Source organism: Colletotrichum fructicola (genome assembly GCF_000319635.2).
Source record: "Colletotrichum fructicola Nara gc5 chromosome Unknown KSG_Nara_v1_contig10, whole genome shotgun sequence".
In the NCBI taxonomy this organism is placed as follows: Eukaryota; Fungi; Ascomycota; class Sordariomycetes; order Glomerellales; family Glomerellaceae; genus Colletotrichum; species Colletotrichum fructicola.
The window spans coordinates 1,613,412-1,639,919 of record NW_027094060.1 but is presented as its reverse complement, the minus strand read 5'-3'; the positions used below and the strand labels follow the sequence as shown (position 1 = coordinate 1,639,919).

General features: G+C 55.9%; 7 protein-coding genes across 7 annotated transcripts; 3 read left to right on the top strand and 4 right to left on the bottom strand.

Moving 5' to 3' along the window:
- Window positions 1-630: 630 nt before the first annotated feature.
- On the top strand, window positions 631-2,134 carry pepA (Aspergillopepsin-1; the record flags this gene model as incomplete). The annotated part of the gene is made up of 3 exons (XM_032033531.1): window positions 631-1,026; window positions 1,081-1,950; window positions 2,009-2,134. The coding sequence occupies 3 exons, from the start codon at window positions 631-633 to the stop codon at window positions 2,132-2,134; spliced, it is 1,392 nt and encodes a 463-aa protein (XP_031887399.1).
- A 3,089-nt stretch (window positions 2,135-5,223) lies between these two features.
- On the top strand, window positions 5,224-7,404 carry CGGC5_v015934 (uncharacterized protein; the record flags this gene model as incomplete). The annotated part of the gene is made up of 2 exons (XM_032033530.1): window positions 5,224-5,846; window positions 5,898-7,404. The coding sequence occupies 2 exons, from the start codon at window positions 5,224-5,226 to the stop codon at window positions 7,402-7,404; spliced, it is 2,130 nt and encodes a 709-aa protein (XP_031887415.1).
- A 1,603-nt stretch (window positions 7,405-9,007) lies between these two features.
- CGGC5_v015933 (uncharacterized protein) lies at window positions 9,008-10,207 on the top strand (the record flags this gene model as incomplete). Its single annotated transcript, XM_032033529.1, has 1 exon — window positions 9,008-10,207. The coding sequence occupies one exon, from the start codon at window positions 9,008-9,010 to the stop codon at window positions 10,205-10,207; it is 1,200 nt and encodes a 399-aa protein (XP_031887416.1).
- Window positions 10,208-11,095: 888 nt separating this feature from the next.
- Window positions 11,096-13,611, bottom strand: CGGC5_v015932 (putative aconitate hydratase; the record flags this gene model as incomplete). Its single annotated transcript, XM_032033528.1, has 2 exons — window positions 11,096-13,507; window positions 13,567-13,611. 2 exons carry the CDS (start codon window positions 13,609-13,611, stop codon window positions 11,096-11,098), a joined length of 2,457 nt encoding a protein of 818 aa, XP_031887400.1.
- A 671-nt stretch (window positions 13,612-14,282) lies between these two features.
- On the bottom strand, window positions 14,283-15,553 carry ERV41 (ER-derived vesicles protein ERV41; the record flags this gene model as incomplete). Its single annotated transcript, XM_032033527.1, has 3 exons — window positions 14,283-14,746; window positions 14,802-15,377; window positions 15,466-15,553. 3 exons carry the CDS (start codon window positions 15,551-15,553, stop codon window positions 14,283-14,285), a joined length of 1,128 nt encoding a protein of 375 aa, XP_031887417.1.
- A 903-nt stretch (window positions 15,554-16,456) lies between these two features.
- Window positions 16,457-20,119, bottom strand: NBR1 (Next to BRCA1 gene 1 protein; the record flags this gene model as incomplete). The annotated part of the gene is made up of 5 exons (XM_032033526.2): window positions 16,457-18,856; window positions 19,031-19,248; window positions 19,562-19,634; window positions 19,942-20,009; window positions 20,071-20,119. 5 exons carry the CDS (start codon window positions 20,117-20,119, stop codon window positions 16,457-16,459), a joined length of 2,808 nt encoding a protein of 935 aa, XP_031887401.2.
- A 4,926-nt stretch (window positions 20,120-25,045) lies between these two features.
- Window positions 25,046-25,858, bottom strand: CGGC5_v015929 (uncharacterized protein; the record flags this gene model as incomplete). The annotated part of the gene is made up of 1 exon (XM_032033523.2): window positions 25,046-25,858. The coding sequence occupies one exon, from the start codon at window positions 25,856-25,858 to the stop codon at window positions 25,046-25,048; it is 813 nt and encodes a 270-aa protein (XP_031887254.2).
- Window positions 25,859-26,508: the final 650 nt, after the last annotated feature.

Genomic DNA, 26,508 nt, shown 5'->3' with positions numbered 1-26,508 from the left:
TAACCAACTGCCTCATCGGGCTGGACCGAGGGCCAGACTTCCTGGCTTTCCCCCCCTATCCCCATGAGAGCTCAGAGCACGGGCGAAAGGTCCGAATGCGCGTTGTCACGAAAGCTCCGTTTCAAGCCTGCGGTTGCACCGCCCCACCTCCCGTGCCTTGCTCTGAACTGTCACACTTCAATGCCGGCATGAGCTCTCTCTCTCATGACAGAATACACCCAACCCGTCACTTCAGCTGAGCAGTCGTCAGCGAAACGTTAGCCCTGCCGTTTTATAAGTCCCTGACAGGCCGCCGCATGATTGCTGCGCCAACACCCCTTGGTGATATTTATCTTCCTTATTTACCGACGGATCACATCTAGAGCAAAGCAGGTTTTCCACCTACGCGCCCGTAACCCCCTCTCACAACTCACTTCAGCCCGACCAGGTTCTGAAGGTGCCGACATTCCGATCAGTGATCGCGGTACTTGCTTCTTACCCAAACGGGCAGGTATTTGAACGCCAGCTCAACCCAAAGACCGAGCTTGTTTCGCAAACAACCTTCAAACTCAACTCAATTCATCCTACTGTCCACCGACTCAACTAGTGCAACCAGCTCCTTCCTTGACCACAGCTCCATACATAAACACGATGGAGGCATTCCTGCAAACCCAGGCAAAGTTCAAGCTGGACAAGGGCCTCGCCAAGATCCCCGCCGCCTTGAACAAGAACTACCAGCGCCATGGCACCAAGTCGTACGTTCACTTGCTCAACAAATACAAGTTCGAGCCCACCAAAGCCGGCCCCTATGTCCAGACCAAGAGGATGGCGCAAAGGGGTCTTGCTGCCCCGGGCTTCAATGCTCCTCTCGGCGGCCGCGTCTCCATGAAGAACGTTTTGGTGAAGAAGACCGACTCAGGGGAACAGAGCGGAGAGGTCACGGCGGAGGACCAGCAGTACGACTCCATGTACCTCTGCGAGGTGTCCATCGGCACGCCGCCGCAGAAGTTCAAGCTGGACTTTGACACCGGCTCCTCTGACCTTTGGGTATCCTTCCCGAATAACCTCTGCCGCCATAGCAATCACTAACACGGCCGATAGGTCTTCTCAACTGAACTCAGCAGCTCCCTCCAATCCAACCACAACATCTTCGACGCCTCCAAGTCCTCCACGTTCAAGAAACTCGACGACCTCTCGTGGAAGATCTCGTACGGCGACGGCAGCTCCGCCTCGGGCGACTGCGGCACCGACAACCTCGTCCTCGGCGGGCTGACGGTCGAGAACCAGGTCGTCGAGCTCGCGCAGCAGCTCGCGCCGCAGTTCTCCCAGGGCACCGGCGACGGCCTGCTCGGGCTGGCCTTCAGCTCCATCAACACGGTGCAGCGCGACGGCAACATCCGCGACCCGCAGAAGACGCCCGTCGACAACATGATTGCGCAGAAGGATATCCCCTCGGGCGCGGAGCTCTTCACCTCAGCCTTCTACAGCGAGCGCGACGAGGGTAACCCGAAGTCGTTCTACACGTTCGGTTGGATTGATACGGACCTCGTCTCGGCGTCCGGGGAGGAGATCCACTGGACCGAGATTGACAGCTCACAGGGGTTCTGGATGTTCGAGTCCGGCAGCGCGAGCGTGAACGGGAAGGCCGTCGGCAAGAGCGGGAACAAGGCCATTGCTGACACCGGCACGACGCTCGCGCTGGTCGCGGACGACGTGTGCGAGGCGCTGTACGCCGCGATCCCCGGGTCCAAGTACGACGACCAGCAGCAGGGATACGTCTTCCCGACGAGCACCAAGGCGGACGACCTGCCCGAGTTCAAGGTCGCCGTGGGGGACAAGGAGTTTGTGATTCAGAAGGAGGACTTGGCGTTTGCGCCTGCTGAGGACGGATGGTGGTATGGCGGTGTGCAGTCGAGAGGGTCAAACGATTTTGACATCCTTGGTGACGCATTCTTGAAGTCCATCTATGCTGTGAGTTGCTTCTGCTTACGAACCATGTGATGAGGTGGTGGTGCTGACTTTGCTGCAGATCTGGGACCAGGGAAACACTCGGTTTGGATGTGTTCCGAAGATTGAGAAGACGCAGAACCTGACTCCGCCATCGGGCTCGGCGACCGGGTCCAGCAAGATTGAGACGATCAACAGAAGATGGTAAACAACACACGGCGTTTACGTTGCGATGGATGAAACATATGGCGGAATATGACTTATGAATAAAGCAGCAATAAACGATTCAAATTAACACATCAGCTTTCGACACTATCTTGCTATGTCTTGTCCGTGATCTCTGTCTGCTTACTTACCTGTCAAAGTACACGACCACCCAACAGCTACATACTTGGCCAAGCCCATTCATCATCCACATACAAGAAACCAGGTACGAGGATGAAAGAAGACGATGTATATAAAAGGGGTAACTGACAAATGCTTGAAAGATGTTTCCTTGGGACATAGCTTTGCCCATAAGGTCCTCAAGGCATGAAATGCGAAAAAAAAAAGGGGGGGTTGGTGATATTTTACCCTCTCACCGAGGCCCGAACGTATAGCATTTCGAGCTAGGGCTTTCTGGGATCACCAGGCGTAGACCACTCGACCTTAGAGTCTTCGCTATGACGAGTGGCTACGGAAAGAACAGAACTGTTTCTGCCTATAGACCTCGTACGCTTGGTCAGCGTGTGCCGCAGAGGTGGAAGGCTGCCGCTTGAAGCAGATTTGGTCCATCAGGGTTGCGTTGGATAGAGTTGAAGTTATTCAAGTCACGAACACAAGATTGACAGGCAATTTGGGACCGCAAGACGTGATGGGCTGTTTTCTTGTCCAGGAAAGGCACCGTCGACGAGGGAAGACACGGTAAGTTTCGACAAAGACATGGCAGGAAACCAGAGCTTCCTGGGCGTCATGGGGCTTCGAATGCGTGACCGGTCGTTTCTTTCCACCTCTGGTCTTGGCCAAGTATCATCTGGTCTAACATCAGCCAACTGTGCTCCTTCATAGTACAGATTCGGAGTCTTCGGAGTTGAACATACTGAGAGTGAAATCCAAGTTTGAAGACTCTGAGACCAGGGTCGACCAACTATTGACAGTAGTACTTCAAGAGGGAGCGATCACTCGCCATCAAGATGACGGAGAGAATACGGAGCCGATATGTAAAGACCGGCTCGGACAGCAAGCTTGTCGTCCAACCGGCGTCCGTGGTTGGTTCCTGTATCGCATAGAGGCTGACCGTTCATGAAGATAAGCTGAACTGAACCACTCAGCCAGACTACCTCGCTCTTGGCGGGGGTCTAAGTTTGCCCTGTTCCGGGCCACCAGTTGTCATCCAATCCTGGGTTTCGAGGGGGCACATGGTTGGCAGGGCCAGTAAGGTTCGATGCGAGCGCAGGCAGATCCGGGGCTGTCCCAGCGTCGAGGGACTTGAAACGGTGAGCCGGCACATCGCCCTGGGCGGGTGCGGAGTGTCAGACGAGTTGTGAAGCACAGTCTGGGTCTATGATTCCATTGACCCAGAGCACTGGGATTTCTGGGCTCTTGCGAAATTCCACCATGACCTTTTTTCACATGTTGCGTGTAGGCGCTGTACACATGTTAACGAAAATGGCCCACGGGTAACGTGATCAGGACGGTGCATGTAAGGATGGAAACATGCCAGTTGAAGAGGTTACGTCCGGACCGGAGACGAGACTCTGGACTCTTCGAAACAAAAAAGCAAAAGCGGGTCCTGTTCAGCTCCGTGACGGTCGTGGATTGGTGGAGAGGTTATTCTTGGAGACGAAGTGGCATGGATGGTTTGACAAGGCCCCGAGCTTGGGTGATGAGGTGGGATTTCGGTGAGGTGGGCGAAGAAGCTCCAGAAAACCAGCAGCAAGAGAGGGACTCTGGGAGTCACAGCCTAGGCTGGGCCAGGCCCCAAGGTCGGGCCCAAAACAGCGTGGCACTTCCGGCACGCCGGTCCCAAGGGAAGCATCCTACTGGCTGAGGGGCATGACAGCGAATGGGGGTTTGGGGGAACACGAGTGACGAGTGTGCAGTTGCCGGCCAGCCAGCCAAACGGCCAGCCGGCTTACGGAAGCACAGCCAACGCAACATGAGCAGCTGCAGCAGCAGCAACAATAGAAAACAGCAGCTGCAGCAGCAGCGTGCCTCCACTCAGTTCCATTGCTGCTGGTTGCTGAGGGATTGATACGCAAAGGTGTGTTCCAAGAACACCCGGACCAGACAGGCCAGCCGAGGATGGATGACAGCACCTAAATAAAAATAAAGACCAACGTTGAAGGTGCATGTTCCTGTTAGCTGTGTCCGTCCACCATCCACCGTCTAACATAGCGCACCGTTTAGCTGAAGTGAAATGGAGACTGGGGGACGGGAACCTGCCCGGACCACACCCGTACCCGTACCTTAGTCCATCCACATTTTCCACGGGCACCCATCGTACCGATTCCCTCAGGTGGGTAGGCAGGCAGGTACCTCTGGGCCCCATTACCCTAGCAGAGGTCCAGCTACACTACCGCACCGTACCTTACCTGCCTAGCAGAGTACAGCACAGCCAGTTGAGGCCCCTCAAGTTTGCGTTGCTTTGGCCCTGCTGCTGGCCTCTGCCTGTCTGTCCAGCCCGTCTTGCCTGCTCTGCTTCTTGTCGTCGTCTCTGGCCGAATTTCCTCTCTCCCTTCTATCATCACCACCAACTCCACCCCTGCGATTCCTCCTCGCACTCAAACCCTTCTCCTCCTCTCCTCCTTTTAGACTTCCACCCTTCGTCTGCTCTTTCATTAGAAGCAGAGAGGTTCGAGGAGACCATTCGGGTAGAGCTCCGCCCCTGCTGCACTGCATTGCGGTTTTTTTATACACTCTGCCGCAACCCTGCTCTGCTCTGCTTTGCTCTGCTCTTTGGTTGCAGAGAAATCTGTCCGACAAGAAGCTGTGTGTTGCTGTTGCTTCTGCTTCTCCCGAAGCCGACGCCGCCGCACTGCCCAACGCCCGCCCGCTGTTGTATTTTATTCTTAATACGCCCTCTTGGCCGTCTGTTTGCCCATCGCCCGAATTCTTCGCCAACCGCAGGGCGGTACTTGCTTTTCCCCCGTCTTCCATTCATCAACCGTTATCTGGCAAGCATCGCATGATTCCCTCGACATCTTTCCGCCGCTTCCTCCGCTCCTCGAGCCTGTCCTGCTCGTCAACCTGAGCATCAACCTACCGCCGAGTCAACATCCGAAAGGTCCAGATAGCTCTACGAGAGCTACCGAAAACATGGCGGCCCCCCGACGCAGAAAGATTGGTCATCGACGACGCATCGAGGATGAGGAAGATGGAGAAGGTGGTCCTGATCAGCTCGACCTCGATGACGACTCCATGACCGAGGGTTCCATCATTAGTGACGACCACGATCACGGCAACGATAGCGATACTAGCAACATCGACGAGGCCTCCCCCATCACCCCGAACGCAAGGAAGTCTGCTGGAAATGGAGCCGCGAAGCATGCTGCCCGGGACCCCTCGGCGCCCGCCAACAACAAATCTGTATCCGATGCCGATGCCATGCTTCAGGGCCTTTCCGTCAGCGACCGTCCCGAGCCTGTGCAAGAGCTCCAGCTCGACGACCCCGCTGCATCGCCGCCCAAGTCTTCCGCTCCTCTTGTCGTGAGCTCCAACTCGTCCCGCCCCGCGGAGCCCGTCGGCGAGCGTCGTCGTCGGGAGCACGAGGAATACAAGAAGAAAAGGGACGAAGACCCCGCCTTCGTTCCCAACAGGGGGGCCTTCTTCATGCACGATCATCGCCATGCCGGTCCTTCTGCTAATGGCTTCCGGCCTTTTGGCAGAGGTCGTGGACGTGGCCGTGGTGGAGGCATCGGAGGCCCCTACGCTCCCATGAAGTATGCTTCCCAGAAAGAGTCATCTCGTCATCTCTCGGCTAACCCGCTCAGTCAATTGCACAGTCCGACCGATCCTCTGACCAGTGGTCAATGGGCACATGATATGCATGAGACCGTCGCCGACCCGCTGCCCTCGAGACAACCAAGGCATCTGCCCGAGGAAGAGGGACCGGCCAACGGCAACGGCTTCATCCCGACATGCCCGTCCAACCCGACCCCCATCAACAGGACTCTGTCCACCGAGCGACACATCGGCAACGTGCAGGTGAGGGTGTCCCTTCCCGTCACCGGGAAAGGTCCTGCTGCGTTTAGCATGCCAGTCAAACAATACACCAAACTTCCAGACCACCGCCCGCCCCTACGTCGCGACAAGCCAGTCCGCATCTCCCTGCCAGACAACCCGCCCAAGTACATCTTCCCCGCCGTCGACCGATCCTTCATCTTCATTCCCCGTGCCATGCGGCCGAACCAGCAGCGGACCCGGGGCAAGCCTCGCTCCGGCCTTGGTTCGATGGGAGGGTTTTCTAGACGGACCAGCGTTTTTGGCGGAAGCTACTACGGCAGCGCCTATTCTCCGAGCATTGCTCTCAGCCGTCGCTCCTCGTTGGCACCTGATGGTCGTGAATACCTCTTCTCGCCCACAGGCTCTGTCATGTCGAGAGCTCCTGTGCCAGTCGAAAATTCCAGACCTGTTGTCAGGCTGCCGCCCGCGAGCCACCCTCATCAACCCTTCGTTCCTAATCAGCCGTTTGTTGGGCAGGATGGCATGCCCATGCAGCCAATGCACGCTATGCACCCGAATGAGACGTCCATCAACGATTTGCCGCAGCCACAAACCCACCCGTTGCCTCAGAAGCCTGCATTCCAGGAGAACCGGCCAAGCCAGATTCCTATGCATCAGCCTCGCCCGCAAAAGGCAGTATCGGTCACAAACATTGAATCGCCGACCCTCAACCAAGGCCCGCAAGCTTTCCAGCAGGCTTTCCACCAGCAGGTTCCTGTACAGGTGTCTAACGGCCTACCTCAGGAAGCTCACTCACGACAACCGTCGTACCCCACGCAGCACTCAACTGGCACGCCTTTGTCTCAGATCCCCGAGAGGGCGATCCACGCTGCTCCTTTCCAGCCCAACTACCCGCCTCCGCAACAGAACTTCTACAACCAGCCTTACCCCATGATGCAGCATCAACAACCGTACTTTTATCCCGGACAGTACAATGGTAACAGCATGGGACCGGCGGCTGCGGCGCCGTCTTTTGCACCCCCCGGACAGCCGCCCCAGGGCCCTGGCTTCCCTCAACAAGGCCAGGTCGATCCCGCGGGCGCTCAAGCAAACGGACAGGCCCCGGGAGGACCCAACTTGGTCGCCCAGGAGGTCAACGGTATGGTTTACTATTACGATGCGGCTCAGCTTCCGCCCATGAACACCTATCAGGGCTACCAGCAGCCTCCCCCGCAATTCGGACCCGGTGTTGGTGGCATGGGCGGAATCACGCCAAGCCCGGACGGTTTCTACTACCAGCAACCCGCACCCGGAATGGTGTACTACTCGCAATAGGATTATGGGCAACTATCTACCACTTTGGTTCCTTCGTTCCCCGTAACGCCTTCTCCATAATCCTTGTAATTCTCAATGTCGGCTTTTCTGGTCGCGCTATACCCTCTTCTCGTCGGACGGCTGGACGGGGGCACAGGGGCTGGAGGAATTTCAAAAAGCGATGAGCGCTGATGAACTCTATATGCTTATGGTATTGATAGGACTCGGGCGCTATTAATCCGCGTTGAGGTGCACTTTGTTTGGGAGGGACTCTGTTACCGAGGTTTTCGCCACAACCCCCCTTTTTCTTGTTCCAACACGCTCGCAAGCATTTGATAGCAGGAGAGGAAAGGACGGTCTGGCGGATCATGAGTTAGGAGGGGGAGACAGCGCAAGGTTCCTTGGTTCTACAACCTCTACACCTTTTTCTCGAATTCAAGAAGTTCCTCCCATTGCCCACGTCGAAGCCCCTGCCACTTCCCCCTCTCTTGGGTTTCCTATCAGCTACCATTACTTCTCCAAGCGTCTGGCGTTTTCACGGGTAATTTCAGTTGTTTCCTTCGTGCTTAACCCCGACAGATGGGGCGTTGGTGAATCGGAGGTCCAATCTCGCACAGTTTTTTTAGGTTCTCTTTCGGTTTTGGTTTTGGATTTTCGGTTGGAGCGTCTATACATTTCATGGGTACTAGTTTTTTCCTTCCAGCTTATGACCCCATTACGTTGATTTCTGGTCCAAGTTTACCTAGACATTCCTTCAGAGGGAAAGGGCGATTGACCCTTCCCCCGATTTTCTGTTTCTTTTTCCTTTCTACCTCATCATGACCACACGATATGCCTAGACCAGTTCTCGCCGTTTGACTTTTCCTTTGCTTTGCTTCTTCTTCAGTATCTCGTGAGAGGGCTTTTCCGGTCTAGGTATGCATGTTTAGGGGGATATTCTTCTGACGACCAAAAAAAAGTTTCTTTGTTTAAGTGGAAGGGGGGGGAGCGGGGGCTTGAATACTCTTTTCCTGCTTGCTCATGATGATTTCGCGTATTTATTTACCACGCGAGAGGGAAGAGAATGGTGTTGGCAGAAGAGTTGACGGATAGGAGGGCGGAGATGGGGAGAGGTAGATGTATGTGATGCTTAGTGTGTGTACATGGTAGTTTTGAGGTGTTGGAGGCCTTTAGGGTGTTGCGCTGTCGATGTATACAATGGTTGGCTGGATTCTCGCGGACCTCTTTGCTCGGGTGCCTGATGTTGTGATTGCAAGGTACAATCACTTGACAACAAGGTCTGGAACGAAACTACGGCCTGAGACTCTCCTCGGTTTTGACTTCATGTTGCCGTCGTCACTTCTGCTGTCCTTGTTGTCGTCCTTTGGTCGTCCTTCGTCGTCCTCGTCGTATGAGGATCTCGTTTGGTATGTATTAGACTTCGCTTAACCTGAAGCACCGGAGATAATTCGAGCATTCAAATGTGGCAACATCACTGGGGATATTTCCAGGTCTTCATTCTGCTACAATTTGACGGTATTAAAATACGAAGTCGTACGAGTACAGCTGCTTACAGAGGCACCAACCCTCCTCTCTGCTCGTATTCCTCTACTGTGCTCACGAATACTCTCCGGACGACAACGACATGGACTGGCCATCGACGCACCCGTTGCGGGCTTACCGACCCGAAGAGATCACCGCCCAAGAGTTCAAATCTGCCTTGGAGATCAGTCTTCGTAACTGTTACGATGCTGAACACACACAGCACTATAATAGAGTGATTGTGCTCACATTCTGCTGGGATATCGACTATATCCGCCGCGCGAGAGTTGGACACTGGACCAGCCAACTTGGCGATACTTTCCAGCACTTATACGGTTACGAAGTCTTGCATACTTCAGTACCGGCGTTCGCGCCCAACCCGCACGGCATCGTCTCGCAAGTCGTGAGGGATACACTATACGGAACGTCAAACCTGGCCCGGCTCGGGAGAGAAACCCTCGTGATCATCTACTACGTTGGGCATGGCAGTGTGATGCAAGCAGCACCCAACGATGAACCGAGCCTCCTTCTACACCCAAGTTGGCCACCCACAGTCTTCGACCAACCACCTCAACCTATCGGTTCCTACCATTCCCAAGATGTCCCTCGAGCATACTTCACGAATATCCGCAGAGAGTTGATCGATAGCGCCGGGCCAGATGTGCTAATGCTCCTTGACTGCCCTTATGCTGGCCACGCGGGCGCGATCGGGCCCGGCAAAGAGATCATCGCAGCTTCAGTCCCCGACCACCTCGCCTGCGCCGACGGCTGGCGATCGTTCTCTGCTTGTCTCGTCTACCACCTCAGGCTCGCAGCGACTAACAAGCATATCCTGACGGTGCCGCAGCTCTACTCGAGACTGGCCACCAAATGCTTCACATTCGATGTGCACGGCGAGGCCGAGTTGGCTTCCATGCCCGTCCATATCCAACAACACTGCAACACACCCCGCGTCCCCATCTACCTAGGACCGATCTTGCCGGCATTCTGTTGGTATTCTGGACGAGTCGGCCTGTATATGTCCCAGCCAGCTATAGTCGTGCTAAGTGTGCGCCTGCGAGACGCAGAAAGCATCATCCTATCTGACTTGACGTCGTGGTCGGCACTATCGGGCGTTGACTTTGGTGATAGAGTGCATTTCGAGCGCGCGTACCCCACCGTCTCAGGGACGGAAATCCTCTTCAAGGCTACATTTGATGTTTGGTGCGGATTGAGAGGCTGTCCAGCAGTGAATTTCATCACTATCATGGTTAACGACGAGTTTGCGCGTAATATTGGGCCTAATCCTGTCTCTCATATGTAACGAAGACGACGACAGCGACGACGACGACGGCGACGAAGGACAACGACGAAGGATAATGACGACAGAGTTGACGAAAGAGGCGACAACAAGGAACGGTAGTATACCGCCTGAACGGAGGAGAGCCACCTCGGACTTTCAATCTCATCCCAGACGCACCAACTCACTCGGCGATCTTGTCCTCCTCGGGATCACCAGAAGCAAGCCTGCGCGAACTGTCGATGCTGGCGTCGCTGCGGCGCTGGCCCCGCAAGACTTGGGGGAGTAGACTGGGGGCAGCGCGGGCTTTCCGGACAGAATCTGGATTCTTCTGTGATAGGCAACAAGGACGACGACAGCAAGGATGACGTCAAGGAGCCGCCCCAAGAGTTTGGTTTGGTCCCAGGCCTGTTTTCGAGTACCTGCCTTAATCACGTCGCCAGGCGGTCAGGTTCATCGTAATGCCCTGGTTGTCTGGTGCGTGTCTGCACCATGTTGTGCTCGCCACCACGACAGTAACTCCTCGTGCGAGTCGCAAACAGATAAGTATCTCGAACAGGCCAAGAAAGAACTATAGGCCCGAGATTTCCCCGGATGCTCGACACCTATCGTAAGATAAGATGGTTGCGATAGGCTCAAGTGTTTGGGCTGTCCCAAGGGCAACGATGAAGGTGCTTCATCACACTTTGGAACTAGTTTCAGCTCATTTCTTCCATTTCATACCTTTCTTGCCTTTTATACGTAGCCAAAAACAAATTACCTGAAACAAAGAGATCTGTCTGCACAGGGATATATACAATCGTCAATTTTTGTCTTCACTTTTCGCCATTGTATCAACATGATGGAAAACCAATAACCCAATAAAACAAGAACAACCGACCCCCTTTTCCCCTGATGAAACACACCGTTCGTCTAAGCCTGGTTGCGCTTAGCGAGCATGCTCAACGCGCTGCCCGCGAGGATGAAGCCGGCCTGGTCCTTGGTGACGGCGTGCAGCGTGGGGACGAGCACCTCGGAGCCGTCCTTCTTCTTGACGAGCAGCTGGACCTTACCCTTGCCGCCGTTCTGGAGCATCTCGTAGAGGCCGACGGTGCTGACCTCGTCGCAGGCGGCGATCTTGTCGTAGTCGGCCTCGTTCTCAAACGTCAGGGGCACGACGCCCTGCTTCTTGAGGTTGGTCTCGTGGATGCGGGCGAACGACTTGGTGAGGACGACGCGGGCGCCGAGGTAGCGGGGCTGCAGAGCGGCGTGCTCGCGCGCGCTGCCCTCGCCGTAGTTGTGCTCGGCGACGACGAGCCACTCCTGGCCGCGCTCCTTCCAGCGCTGGGCGAGCTCGGGAATGGTGTGCTTGGAGCCGTCGACGTCGTAGGCGGCGTTGACCTCGCCCGTTTCCTTGTTGACGGCGGTGTTGAGGGTGTTTGTGCTGATGTTGGGCAGGTGGCCCTTGTACTTGAGCCAGGGGCCAGCGGCGGAGATCGTGTCCGTGGTGCACTTTCCGGTGACCTTGACGAGGACCTTGAGGCCGGTGATGTCGCCCTTGGGGAAGGGGGGGAAGGGCTCGAGGAAGGCGAGACGCTCAGAGTTCGGGGAGATGGCGACCTTAATCTCTGGGTTGGGCTTCTCGGGTGAGATGGCCTGGAGGGAGGCGACGCCGGACTCGAAGGGGGACTTGGGGTTCTCGAGACCGCGGGGAGGGTTGAATTGAAACTCCTTGCCGTCGGTCGTCTGGAGCTTGTCGGTCATGGGGTTGAAGGTGGTTGATCCGGCGTAGGCCATCGCGGTGACGATCTCAGGGGAGGCGAGGAAGTTCATGGTGCCAGGGTTGCCGTCGTTACGGCCGCGGAAGTTGCGGTTGTAGGACGTCAGGATGGCGTTGAGCTCGCCCTTGGGGATGTCGTCTTGACGCTTCCACTGGCCGATGCAGGGGCCGCAGGCGTTGGAAAGAACGATGCCACCAGCGCCCTCCAGAGTCTGAAGGGTGCCGTCACGCTCGAGGGTGGCGCGGATCTGCTCGCTGCCAGGCGTGATGTAAAAAGGGGCCTTGGGCTTCAAGCCGGCGGCTTCGGCCTGCTTGACCATGCTCTCGACCTTGGTCATGTCCTCGTAGGAGCTATTGGTGCAGCTGCCAATGAGACCGGCAGACAGGACCTCGGGCCATTGCTCTTGCTGAATGGTGCTCTTGAACTGGGACAGGGGGGTGGCCAAATCGGGGGTGAAGGGACCGTTAATGTGGGGCTCCAGCTCCGACAGGTTGATCTCGATGACTTGGTCGTACTCGGCGCCCTCGTCGGCTCTGAAGTTGAAGCTTCCCCAGTTCTTGTAGCCCTCAAGAGCGCGGTGCTGGGCTTCTCTGCGGGTTTGGAGCAGGTAGCGTTCCGAGGCCTTGGTGTAGGGGAAGATGGACGTCGTAGCGCCGACTTCGGCGCCCATGTTGCAAATAGTCGCCATGCCGGTAGCGCTGAGAGTCTCGACACCCTCGCCGAAGTACTCAACAATGAAACCAGTTCCACCACGTACGGTAAGCTTGCCGGCGAGGTTGAGAATGACGTCCTTGGGAGAGACCCAGTCGTTAAGCTTGCCAGTCAGCTTAACACCCAGCACGCGGGGGGCCTTCAGTTCCCAAGGAGCGCCGACCAAAGCCTCAACAGCATCAGCACCGCCGACACCAATGGTGATGGTAGACAGACCGCCAGCGTTAGGGCTGTGAGAGTCCGTACCCAGCATCATGATGCCCGGCAGAGCGTAGACCTCAAGCACCGTCTGGTGGATAATACCCGCACCAGGAGGCCAGAAGTCCATGCCATACTTGCGTCCGGCCGACTCGAGAAAGTCGAAAACCTCCTTGTTTACTTGGATACCGTCGACAAGATCGCTGTCAGCGCCCTTGGAGCCCACAATCAAGTGGTCGCAGTGGATACTGGCAGGAATGGCGGGCTGGGCAAGGTTGCAGGACATGAATTGCAGCAGGGCCATCTGCGCAGAGGCGTCCTGCATGTTGACTCGGTCCGGGTTGAGCTTCAGGTTGGCGCTACCGCGGATGTTGCGTCCATTTTCGGTGTTGGTGAGGAGCGACTCCTCGGCGTTGTCGAGATGGCTGTAGAGGATCTTCTCGGCGAGGGTAAGGCGCTGCTGTCCTCCGAGGACGTGGCGGACCTTGAGGAGGTTGTCGTGGAGCCTTCGGTAGGTGTCGGGCTTGATCGACTTGGGCAGGCGCTTGCGCATCTCGGCGTCAAGCTGGTCAACGTCTTGTGCCGTCGCAAAGGTCCTCCGGACCGGCAGACATGAGGACGCGGAGAGGCATGGTCGCGTGCGCGCCAGGAGCCGCTGTTGCGGTGTTAGTAACCTCATTGTAGGCTGGAAAAATGTTTTGAGTATGACTATACCCTCGCGGCGCCTCCAGTTCGACTGGCAAGCTGGATTGGTGCCATTGTCGCTGCGCACCTCGCTCCCAAGACTATGTGTGAGTCGTAATGGCGGGGTGTGGAATTTTTTGGATTGCAAATTGGCGATGTCGGATTGGAAAGTCTGGGGGAGTTTTGCACCATTTGTGGGGCAACCCCAAAGAAACCTTGCACTGCCGGCACCGGCGACGACCCTACGCCGAGGCAAATCCCTGCACTGAGTCGGTATCGTTAAGAACTGATCACTTACACCAGAGACAGTGAGACGAGGCAGCTTGTCGATTCTCCTATTGAGTTTCTTTGATATCGCTTACGTCATCTTTCCTGCGTATACACCATAATAATCAAGGAAGGCTACAGAGACAAAAAGAGCAGAACCGGTCGAAGACGACGACGGACGACGACAACGGCAATAGAGAGGACAACAACGGCAGAGGTAACAAAAACCTACATAAAATTGAGTCGCCAAGGCACTGTAAAAAAGTGATCTCTTTTCTTTTTGTCAACTTATCCGACAGTATGCTTGATGCCAAGAAACAATTTCCCCTGTCCCAATTGCACCAACATCTTCTCAGCTAGCCTTGAGTTGAAGCATGGCTCAGAAGATGGGCCTTCTTGTGCACTCTATATACAACCCGTAAACTCCGAAATCCCACAGTAGTCCCCCTTGCGCTATCAAATGCTCCTCTACTAATCGTCTACTGGTCATACTGATTCTTCGTGCCAATAAAACCCTCGTTCCTCTCTCTTCTCTTGCCCCTCACCTCCTTGAACCACTCAGTGAGGGTGTAGCCCCAGTGGCCGGCGACGAGCACGCCACTAACAACGTTGACAATCTTCATCAGGAACTGCAAGAAGCCGTCCCTAGACTCCTCCACGGACAGCAGAATCGGCTCGATGTCGTACTTGAAGAAGATGCCGGGCACGTTGTGGTCGTCGACCTCCTTGCTCTGCTCGGTAACGGCGTACTGGTTCGTGAAGATGGTGTTGGAGGTGGACGCCGACTTGCCGACGGTGTAGACGGTGGGCACAACAGAGAGGTAGTACTGGAACTTATGGAAGTTGATTCTGGCGGCGTTGACGGTTCGGTCCAGAGGGTTGACAAGCGAGGGGTAGAAGGGGCCGAACGACATCTCGGAGATGATGTGCGAGAAGTTGAAAGCTGCAAGATGATTAGTACGACTCGACCCACGGCGCATGAGTTACAGCCAACTTACCAGCATGGTCAAGGTGCTCCCCAAACTCCATGTATCCGTGACCTCTCGCGGTGATGTGGAAATCGCCCTGCACCCTGTTCACGTCCAAGTTGCCGTAGATGCGGCAGCTGTCGCCCTCGCCCCAAAGCTTCGGTGTCTTAGCCCACTTGGCCCTCTTCTTTCCAATGGCAACAATGTCGTGGACGTGCTCCTCGCCGAAGCCCTCCTCCTCCTGCCACCCCTCGCCCGTCACGATCCTGCCCTTGGTGTCTCTGCCCAGGCGGTGGATACCTTTGTTGTCGACCCACTGCGACCAGTTCGTCTTGTCGCGCTTGAGCTTGCTGGCCGCAAGGATGCGGTCGCCGGCGGCGTCCTGCACGTTGATGTGGAGGTCGTCGCAGTGCATGCGCACCACGATGTCCAAGTTGATCTGCATCTCGTGTCCAACTCCCTTCTCAACGGCGAAGGTGTGCGTTTCAGAACCGCGCCACCAGCGACCGACCTCGGTCCAGAAGAGGAAGAGTGATATCACTGCCATGGCGACAGTCCACTTGCCGCCGCCCGACGTCCGCGTTACATATTGGGGTTTCGCCTTGGCTGCGAGAACCGTGTCAGCTCATTGCTTCACGCCGGTTTGTTGAAGAGCGTTGCGCGAAGGTGCGCAACAGTCTGTCGTGTGACTTACGGAAAGCATCGAAAGCGCTGACAATATTCCCCTTCGCCCCGAAGGCGTCGTCATCCATGCCGTGCTTCTCGTCCCAGCCGTTCATCATGGCTGCCTGAAGTCAATTCGATAATCTCGTTTACCAATGCCGCCAGTGATCAGCGCAATTGAGATGTGGTCGCAAGTCGCTTCGCTGTATGTGTGTTGATCACTAGGCTGTCGCAATTCGTCGATGTGTCCCTTTTCGGCTTGTTGCAAATGCCTGCCGTCAAAACCTTGTCTCGTTACCGCATGCCTCGTTTTCGGTGCCTGTTCGCAAAAATGAAAGACTTTTGAAGCTGCCAGAGATTGTGTCGTCGAAATTCGCCTCCTGGAAAGCTGGTCAGATTACTCGGCGCAACTCTCGTGAAGTGGGAGGTGTCGTAGAAGACCGTCTTAAGGACACTTTATCCAAAAGTTATCTGCAGTTCGGGCCCCCTGTCCAGGGGTCCAGAAATGGTTGGTGCCGCATGTTAGTGCAGATGTACTAAGTGGGGCATGCGCATTGGAGCTTCCAACAGGGGTGTGTTCGGGAACGTCTCCATCCCACATGCATCGTCGCCACTATACACTTGTTCACAGCTCGACACCTTGATTGTCGCCAAAACAATTCACTTTCACATTTAACTGCATGTGTTTTTCCGAACAGTGTGGATAGCCACGTTTCATTGCTGCCTAAACCTACAAGTACCAATCTGTAATCTGTCATGAGAGCGTCATGAAACGAGCGTCACCTCGGACAACCTGAGAGACGAGTGATCGGTCCTACACTAACATGTGCGCTGAGTGGCCACCGTCGCGTGCCACTACCAACTACCGCTTCACTACTGTCGAGACAGGTCTCAAACGAAAAACAAATACCCTGATAACCCTATGAAATGAGACATGCGAGGAGAGCCAGACACCCTGAACAGACCACCGGTCACTCCGTATCCAGTGGGAAATAAAATCACGAGAACGGCCTGAGAATGGTCTACTTCCTCAGCCGCCTCTGCTGCTCCTCAAGGAACTCTTCGTCGGAAGCGTCCAGAATGTCGTACTCCTCATCGGTCATGAAGCCGTCATCGGAAGCGTCCCACTCCTCATCCTCACCGCAGTCCTCAAACTCCTCTGCCTCAGAGCTAGTGGCAGGGGCAGCCTCAGACTTGATCTCCTCGTGGATGCTAGAAATCGGTGATTCCTTCTCCAACTTGGGGAAAATCATGTTGCTGCTCTGCATCTCGACAGGGACGCCCTTGGGCTCTTCAACGACGGGCTTGGGAGCCTGAACGCTAACATCGCACCAAAGTCTGTGGCCAAACTTGAGACCGTCCTTGGTGGTCAGACGCCAGTAAGAGATGATCTTACCCTCGCGCGCAGGAGTGCGGAGGAGAACGTTGAAAGCAAATTCCTGACCCGGTGCAAGAGGTGCGTAGCAGACAGTAGACTCAGAGGCAGAAACGAGCTCGGAGATACCGGCAGGGTGGTTAGAGTCGACGTGGCCCATGTAGTCTCCGCCAACAAACTTGACAGAGCATCCGGCAGGCCAGGCAACCTCGCCATCGTTGCGAAGGACCCAAGTCTGCTCGAAAACATGATTAGGCGGCAGGATGGTGCCATCAGCGACGGTGTCGCGAACGAAGACAGCCGCGAGATCTTGCTCGGTGATAGGCTTCTCAGCAACGGGGGCCACCGGCTTCTCCTCGATGACTTCCTTCTTGACCTCAGGCTCCTTCTTTACTTCTACCACGGGCTCGGGCGTCTTCTCGACGACCTCCTCCTTGACGGTAGGCTCCGTAGGCTTCACATCAACAACAGTCTGGACAGTGTTGATGGATGCGTTGGCAGTAGTCTCGGTGGAGCGGGAGCTGGTGCGGCGGATGTTACGGTCGCCCATCTGATGCATACGCTGACCATCTCCGCGCTCGCCAGTGGTAGTAACAGTGACATGGCGGACAGGCGTCTTAAACTTGACCAGAGGGTGAGTCTTGTTGTGGGTGTTAGCCGGGCTAGCCTCGCAGTTAGCACAGAAGTCGGTGTCGTGGCACACGGTGCACTTGTAGCGAACACCGGTGATATAGGTGGGCGCGTTGTGAGCGCGAGCGCACAGGGGACCGTCACAGCAGATGCCGAAGTGGACAGAGCGGCTGACAGCGCGGCTACGAATCTCCTCAAGAGGCTCGTAGATGGGAACGAAGCGGTGGTTGGGGTGAACGAATTTGGAGTTCACGATGCAGTCAGCGCAATAGTCCCAATCAGGGCAGTCGAGGCACTTGTGACGGACACCAGCAATGTACTTGTCGCAGCCGTCGCAAATAGCGTTGTGGCTCTGGTTGCGGCCAGGAGACAACTTGATCTGGATGTGGCTGGGGACGTGGGCGCCCTCGACAGCAGGCACGAAGGGGTGCTTCGGGTTGTGGCCGTGAGAATCCTTCTCGAAGCAAGCGTGGCACAGGTCGAAGTCCTCGCAAGAGGTGCAGTGGAGGAAGCTGGCCTCAGGAAGCTCGGTCACGCAGCAGTTGCAAGTGCGCATGTTGTACATGGCGTTGCTGAAGACGGGGAGAATTCTCTCGGGCAGCAGCTGCTGGACTGGAACCTTGATGGGTTCCTTGACTTCCTTGGTAGCATCCTTGGCCTTGCTCTTGATCTTGGGAGCGATGGTCTCCGTTGTGCTGTTGATAATCTGGCCGTTCTTCACGATACGCTTGATGAGCCAGTGGTCGGCACCGTAGCAGGTGATGCCCTGGTCAACGCAGTCTTGGCAAAGGTCAAAGTCGCCGTCGTCGCATGTTGAGCAGTGGTAGTGAGCATCAGGAACTGTCTGGTCGCAGCTGTTGCAGCAGACTGCGAAGTTGGTGTTGGGGTGCGTGAGAGCAGGGCAGCGTCCCCATGATGATCTAGCGGGCGTGGTCTCGGCGCCAGAAGCGTTTGCAAACCACTGATCGCGGGCGGTGATGCCCTCGGAAACGGGGATATCCGGGGTTGCTGGTGCCTCCTCGTCGTTGATCTTGGCGTGTCTCCTCAACAATGAGGCGAGAATAGAGGCCTCAAAGTCAAGGCCGGTATCGCTAGTGGGCAGCTCCTTCTTGGGCTCAACATCAGACTGCTGCAAGTCGACGAGTGACTGAACTGGGGGCTGCTCCTCAACCTTGGGTGGGACGATCGGGGTGCTGGACTCGGGAACATCCTCAACGGACACTGGCCTAGGGGCCATCTTCTCCTCAACGAGCTTGGTGACACGGAGCTTGAGCTTTTGCTTGGCCTTGGCGGCGCGGTAGAGTTGCTTGTAGACTGAGACGTTTGACTTGTCGAGGGTGATGTACGAACCAGCCGAGTCAGAGTATCTCTCGAGAACTACATTATCGTCCTGGGTGACAGCCAGAAGAGCGCGAACCTATGTGAGGCCGTGTTAGCAAGGTGTTTCCACCACAAAAGCCCCAAAACTCTAATAATGGCGGTGAAGAGTGCAACTCTGCAACGTGGCGAGACGTCGCAAAGAGACTCAGAACGTGGCCATGAGAATACAGGCAGGTTGGCAGGCAGCGGAAGCAGCGGGTGAATGACGTACTCTCTCTTCGAGGGTGCTGGGTCCCATATCTCGCAGAGGCAGCTTGTGGCGGCGGGTCATTCCCTCGAAGTTGATCTTCAGGGTGACCTGAGTGTCTGGCGATGTTGTGTTGTTGGAAGCCATGTTGAAAGGATGGAAAGTGAGTGCTGGGTATCGATGATGTGTGTCGCGGTCGGCCGGCGGGGAGGGGATGACGGCTCTTGCGGGTGTTTCACGAGCTGAGCGGGTAAGCACGGTGCACGAGGCTCGCTCGGTCGGGGTTGGAGGGAAGTTCTCCTTTTCCAGACGACGGGTAGCGTGGTGGTATATGTATTGGGGTGGTCGACAATGGATGTGAAAGAAAAAAGAAGATGAAGAAACGGGACAAAGAGTAGATCAGGTGGTGGAAGACGAGAAGCTGGACAAGCGGGTGAGGGATGGGGTGGGAGAGATAGTGACTTAAAGGATGATGGGGGTCATTCGTCAGGTGGAGAAAGAAGGTGAGCAGGCGAGGAAGTACAAGCCGGAGAGAGACTGGACTGGTTGGCTCACACTTGGGGTGGTCTTGCACCGACACTGACCAGGGCGTGGTCTGGAGTGGAGGTGGAGGTGCCGGGTGGGGACACTGTGGGAGACTAGGCGGATGATGCGTCGCTGTCTCTGGAAGGTGTCAAGGACGCAGGACTAGGTGCCGAACTCGACGGGGACTGGACGAGACCTTCCTGCGTTGAGATGCGGAACGGTGCGGTACTGGGGGAGAGCTCCTGCAGGTGACTTGAAGCTTGTACTTGGGGAAAGGGGACTGGAGGACACTTATGTACGACCAGCGAGTAGGGCGAGGCCGAAACCGTGGTGGCCAGAGGCAGAAGGCATACAGACAGAGCCGGGACACATGGACACACCATACACACTCACACGCGCGCTGCACACACCACGCAATCCAATGGCAATGGGCGATGGCCACTGCCAGGCAGGAGAGCGGCAGCGTCACTCGCACCCGCTGGAGCTGGGATTAGCACGTCGGTGTCGGGTATCTCGCGGTGATGGAGGTGAATGCGCACTGGCACTGTCCCGAACCCGGTGTGGATTTGGGAGGTGGTATTCGTACATGCCTTCCATACCTTACAGCGTAAGGTACCTACCTGCCTGGTAGTGTAATAAGGTCCCTTGGTAGGTAGGTAGATAGGCACGGAGGCAGGCGGGTGCAGTTCCATTGGTGGTGACTCTTGGATTTGGAGACGACCTACGGGCTGGCTTTCCCCAGGCAGGACACTAAGGTACCTAGGAAAAGAGGGGGGCGAGAGATGCGCTAGTGCAATGTGGTTGGCTGGGATGGCACCGAGGGGCTCATGTCTGAAGTGAATGGAAGTGCTGCGGTGACCACCTCACTGGCCATTGACCATCGTACAGAGTGAGTACAGGCGGGCAGTCACTGCCTAGCCAGAATGGAACTGCGAACTGCTCCGGCGCAACCTTGCCTCGGCGGGGACGGCTGGGTTGCAGTACGCTTGCGGAGATAGCCTTCGCCGCGAGCCAGCCGAGACATCACTAACCGCGACCATGTCCAAGTGTCAGGTCTACGTAGCGCATCTCGGGTCGCACGCCGTCTCTGCTTAGCACTCCTTCGCCATCCATGCCCGCCCTTCGGGAACCACAAACTGCTCACATGTCACCAATCTAGGGCCCGTACCTGGACTGGACTGGACTGGACTGCGAGACAGACAGGCAGAGAGGCACCCGTAGCGACAACTTAGCTCAGCTCCGCGTTTGACACGAGGATTATTCAATCACCATGGAACGACTTGGAAAGAGGCGGTCAGCCAGATATCTGGCCGACCGCTCTATCACACGTCCTCTATCTTGCCTTGGTAGCTGCCCATGGAAGCTGCCACAATATTCTTTCGCCTCTTGCCCAGGCACCTTGACTCACCCAGCCAAGGTGTAGCTTACTGTTTGGCTGATGCATGGCAACATTGCCTCGCAAATCGAATCCCCCCGATGTCGCCTCTTGTCGTCGCCCCGTTCAGGCAGGCAGTCAGACGACGACACAAACAGCTGCAACAAGGCCACCCGGAACCTCGAATCCTTCCCTATCTTTGCCTCCTGTTCCCTTTCCCACCCCTCGCCCTTCAGGATTCGCACCTACACGCCCCCCGGTTGGGCTGTCTTCTGCCCATTACCACCTACCCGGGCTGCTCTGAGCAAAGACGCCATACCCAGTTCCCATTGGCACATGACCGGGGGCTGCCCTGCAAACGCAAGACTCGGAATGAGGCGAACTGGAGCCTCGCCGCAAATGTTCCTATGTTTACTCACTGCAGCAATGCAAAATCCAGGAAATGGCGTTCGTTCGCCGGATTCTGCGGCTTGGTTGGAAGAGCCTCCTTGGATCCTTAATCTTCCATCGACTTTTCTCTTTCCTCTCACACAATGGCATCCAGCGTTCAGACGTGCCATGTCACCATGCTGGCTCGTCCGCGACATTCTGCCGGCCCCGTTGATACGGTGCTTTTATGCAACCCATCGCGGCCCCCGAAGAGGCAGCTTGCTGCATAATTGCATGAGCAAGTCGGTCAGTCGGTCACTCGCCTCAGCGATAACACAATACAGCTGCCCCCGACTCTCCGAATTCGCCCAGGGATGCCCAGTGCTGTGCCTCCTCAGCAGACGCGCTGTCTCGCGCTGTCTCGCAATCCTCTCCAATGCAACTATGCAGACCATGTCGGGGCTACCTGCACTCGAAAGACCGAGATGAACATTGCACTTGATGCGCTGGATACCACGATGCGCTCCGTAGAACGCCAACCTCATGCAGCTACCGCGGCCGCGACCACATCCGCATCCGATCTTAGCGAGCCCGGCGGGCTGGACGGTCTCGATCGGAGCACGTCGTTGGAGGGGCGGGTCGTCGATATTCCAAGACTCGGTACGGTCTGTTCGCCTATCACCTGAGCAGCTTCATTACTCGACGCTGCATTGAACATCCACCCGTTGATACGATACAGTCACGCAGCACGCAACTTGCTGCAGCAGCAAGTTGCAGCACGCAATCCTACCGTCTCCATGGGCTTATCGGAGCCAGTGGAGGGTAGGAGAAATGACGTGCAACTAACCAACCTGGAAGGACGGAAAAGAACCGCCGGGCCCAGTGTCTTGACTCGCTCACGTGGCCCTTTCATCCGTCACAGATCAAGAAACCATCTCTGAACTCAATGGCAAGACAGCCAAACAGCTGCCAGCGAGCCAAGCTCCTTCAGCTTCTTCATCTTAGCCAGCCAGCTGTTGCTGCCGTGCTCTTCCCTGCAACCCAGCACTGCCTTCATTGCCCTCTAACCTACCTCCTTACCCAAATTCGAGTAGCATGCAATGCGTCTCCCGGGCCACCAGGCAGTAGAGCGCCAGCCTCGCATTACACTTCCTCTGACAAGCGTCCGTGAGATTTACAAAACAGGGAGGCGCGCATACCGAACGGCCAGCCAACCAAGTCAGCAGTAAAAGCCGACGCGACAACTCATCACCAAGAGGCACGTTTGACGACGGCGACGACCAGCCAACAAGATAGCTCCGTCGGAGGCGGGGAGCTCTCGGTGAGCAAGCAATTAGCGTTCGGCGGTTGGCTGGTTGGCTGAGATCGACAGATGGCGGGGATAAGCAGGACGACATCAAAGACGACTGCAGCACGTCCCCCAAAGGTCCGAGAGCGCGGCCTGCCATGCTTCGACATCGGCCTGCAGAACTGATAATGACTCCCAGGCAGTAAAGGTGCCTCGACTGAGGTCTGTTGTTCAAACGCTCACGCTGCGCGCTATCCGATTAGCCCACGCTGCTAGTCATGCGAACTCAACCCCCGCCTTTTTCCCTTTCCATCAGAGTTCATCCACGACGGCGTCCCGCCAAGAAAGTGTCTCCTGAAATCGCTGCATTTCGAGACACCTCTGGTCCAGCTTGAACATTAAAAGTGTAATCGACTTTGAATTCAGCACGTCAAGATGCGCCGCCTCCGGAGTCTCCTCAACAGGCAAGCCGGGCAGGAGAAACCCCTCTCCGGACCCGAGGCTCTTGAACCCCAATTCCGACCCCTCTCTCCCTCCCACCTCCCTCTCGCCGTCGCCGCCTACATGTAGGGCCCGGATACTTTCCTCCACCCCTTTACCCCGCCGTCGCAAGCCAGCCTCATCCAATGTTCCTAGGCCGAGATACGTCAGGCAAGGCACGGACAAAGTAAACCTTCCGCTTTGAAATCATCCCATGAATCAAATAGAAAGGCAAGGCAATAGGCAAGCTTACTGCCACGGTACCTCCTTTTCTGTGGCGGGACACACAATCGAAACTTGGCCCGTTGCGGAAAGTAAGCTTCTCGCCCCTCTCTCTCACTCTCTCATTCTCACACACGCCCCCCTCCTTTCCTTCCGTCTCAACAAAGGGAAGTGGTGGACAAATAAAAGTCGTTCCAGGCTTTCCCGAACCTACGTCATGTCATTGTCTCGTCCCTCACTCCGCCCCTCCTCGCAAGCCCCCACGGTCAAACCAAAGGAAGTCTCCCATTCTGAACAAGACTTTTTCGTACAAAAAACCAACCCGTCGAAAACGACGGCCTTGTTTCAGAAGTTTCCAAGACTCGGGCGAAGAAGAGGGGTCGAATGGGAAGGGGAAGGGTAACGGAGCCGCCGCCGCGATGAGCCGCAAACGTAACAGCTCGAACGCGTGGTTCCTCGTGCCTGGACTGGCATGCTGACACACCCAAGCATCAAGCTTCTAGTAAGGTAAGGTAGTGTACGTAGGCTATTCAAAGAATATACACAGCCCTGAGAGAGCGAGCACAGCAAGGTAATTGTGGCGTGACTTACCCCCTCCACCTGTAATAGTATTACGCACCCGTCCATCTACCTGAGAACGGGGCCATCCATGGACATTAGAAGACCTCGATAATGCGGTTTTCAACCCGAAAACCCGGAAACCCGGATAGTCCCCCTTTTTTGCTTTGGTGTATGTGTACGTCATGCAATCCCGTGACGAGGTTTCTGTGTTTTTAAAATTGGTCCGTGGGCGCAAAGTGAAGCTGTCGACGGACGGAGATGTGACGGTGTTTGGGTGATTTCTCCCTTGCGACGGCGATCAAACTCCATGAGCTCTCGCCCACATCGAGAAGGCGGGCACGTCAACCACGCAGAGGAGAGTGAGTTACGGATTTCGACTGATATGGCCGTGTGTAGGTTTCTGGGTGGCTGAAATGGCTGCCTTGCTTTCCACCCAGCACACTCCTCCTTTTTTGCCCTGTGTGAGAGATGACTGGCGAGTGAATGAGCAAGAAGGGTTGGGAGACTTCTTGTGCTTCCACCGTTAGACGTGGCGCTCAAGCTGTCATGTTTGGATACGTGGATGAGAAGAAACTGATCCAATTGTACTACGGCAATCCACCTCCAGTTGTTGTAAATGCGATTTTGGGTTGACAGGGTTAAGTGGCTAGGAAAACACGGCGTTGGAGGCGCCAATCCCACGAGAAGTCTAGCTCTCATTCTTCATTGCAGACCAACAGCATTTGCTACAATCACGAGCCCTCCAAACGACTCTAGATGGGTTCACGATTCTGGGACATAGAGCACTGGAGGCTTCAACTCCCATTCTCACTGGCGGTACATCTTACAGCACTTTTCATGATGCAGATCGCACTTTTGTTGAATATCTCTTGAGCCAGATGTTTGCTACCTAAGTTGGCGTGGATCACCAGGTGTTCCATCACTCAGAGATGGGAATGCTCCCCCGATATTAAGAATAAACAGGTCCTTCGTAATCGAGGCCCAGGTATCATGATGTAAGAAAACCCCTGAACGAAAGCCGAAAACAGCCGCCCGATAACTCCATGCTTCTGTCTTTCTCTGCGTTCTTGCCTCCCTCTTCCTTGTATGTGCGTAATGCCTTCGCGGTCTGACCTTCTCATGGCTCGTAATGTTTTTGATGTACAGAATGGATTGACGTGGGCAGGATGATCCTGGCCCAATTCCTCTCTCCTCGTAAGTCGGTATACTGAATGATGGCTCACTGGCCATTTCGGTTCCTCTTGAATAAATGCTCATAAGGCTCGCCGGCAGCCTCAAGCGCTGCGGCTTTCAAAGAAAGATCGCGTGATTTCCGCATCCACTCAGTGGCCTTCAGCCAGTCTTCATTCCTCCGCACGTAGCTGGGAAGCTCCTCCACCGGTACGTCGCCGAAATCCATGGGTCTTCGGTGTGACCATGGCTGCGGCGGGTTGGGTGGTGGCTTCGGCGGGTCCTTACCCCGTCGCGCTGCCAGCGCCCTCGCGATTGCCTGCCCAGCTTCAGACCGCTCCTCGGCAAGTCTCTGCTGTTTCATCCGGTAGGCTGCCTTGCCAAAGTTAGCTTTGCGTCCGCCGCGAGCCTTGATCTCTTCCATCTTCTGCTCAAACCACTCGTCAGAGCGGTCGTGAGACCAGTGGATACGGGGATCGAATCTCATGTAGAACGGCCTGTGTGCTTCCTCTCCGGCTGAAGCGGAATTGGGGCGAGTAGGAGCGGGTGTGATGAAGACTTCCGGGGGAGGCGTATCCGCTTCAGGCTGTGTGTAGATCCAGGTGTCGAATTTGTGTTGGTCAACAGTACGGCAAAGCTCAACCCGCCGCTGCTCGCAGGTCAACTTCCTGGACTTTGGAGGCCTTGTGTGCCATCGCTCAGTGGAAACTGAGAAGACTTGTTGATTCTGGATGGCAAGGTTGGGGCGTCGCGCCATGAGCCCTGTGCTGTGATTCTGCCTGGCGTTGGTTGCCAGACCGTTGATTCCGGCATCTTCGCTTTCCTCACTAGGTTCTCGGATTGTCTCCCCAGGTCTGTTCATGACGAAAGGGTTATCGGAAGCAAACGTAGAAGGCCCACTGGGGTCTGGGACGAAGTTGTGAATGTTCGGAACACTACCATGCGCAACTGCGCCTGTCGAACGCCTCGTTCCATCTCGAGACTGCGGCGAAGGCCCTGTCTCTCTCTTAGTGGTAAAGGCAGCGGTCGTATCTTCGTCGGTGTCTTCTGAGTCCGAGTCTGATGTCGAAGTTGAAGCCGTGTCCGAGATGCTTGCTCTCTTGCGCTTAGCTGATGAAGTTGTAGGTTGCGGGAATGGGGGCGCGGTTTTGATACTCGTCGGAGGAGGCTGCAGCCCTGATCTCACGATTGGCAGGGAGCGGTAATCTATTCTGCCCGGGGATGCAGCAAATGGCGTGAGAGACTTTGTCAACTCTTTAGACTTGCTTCTTTGACGGCTGGCTTCTGGGCGGGGCTTGTTGACGCCATGGTTGGTCGTTGATTGCGACGAGGCTTGTGATGTTTGACGTGAGTTTTGTGAGGCTGCACGAGCGGGCGGGACAACCTTATCAGCTGCGGAGCTGGTTTTCGGAGCTTTGCGTTGATCCTGGCCATTTGTCGTAGTTGACTTGGCAGACTGCCCTCCGTTCAGCACTACCTTGCCCGGCGGGAATTTGTCGGGGCTCCTCGAGG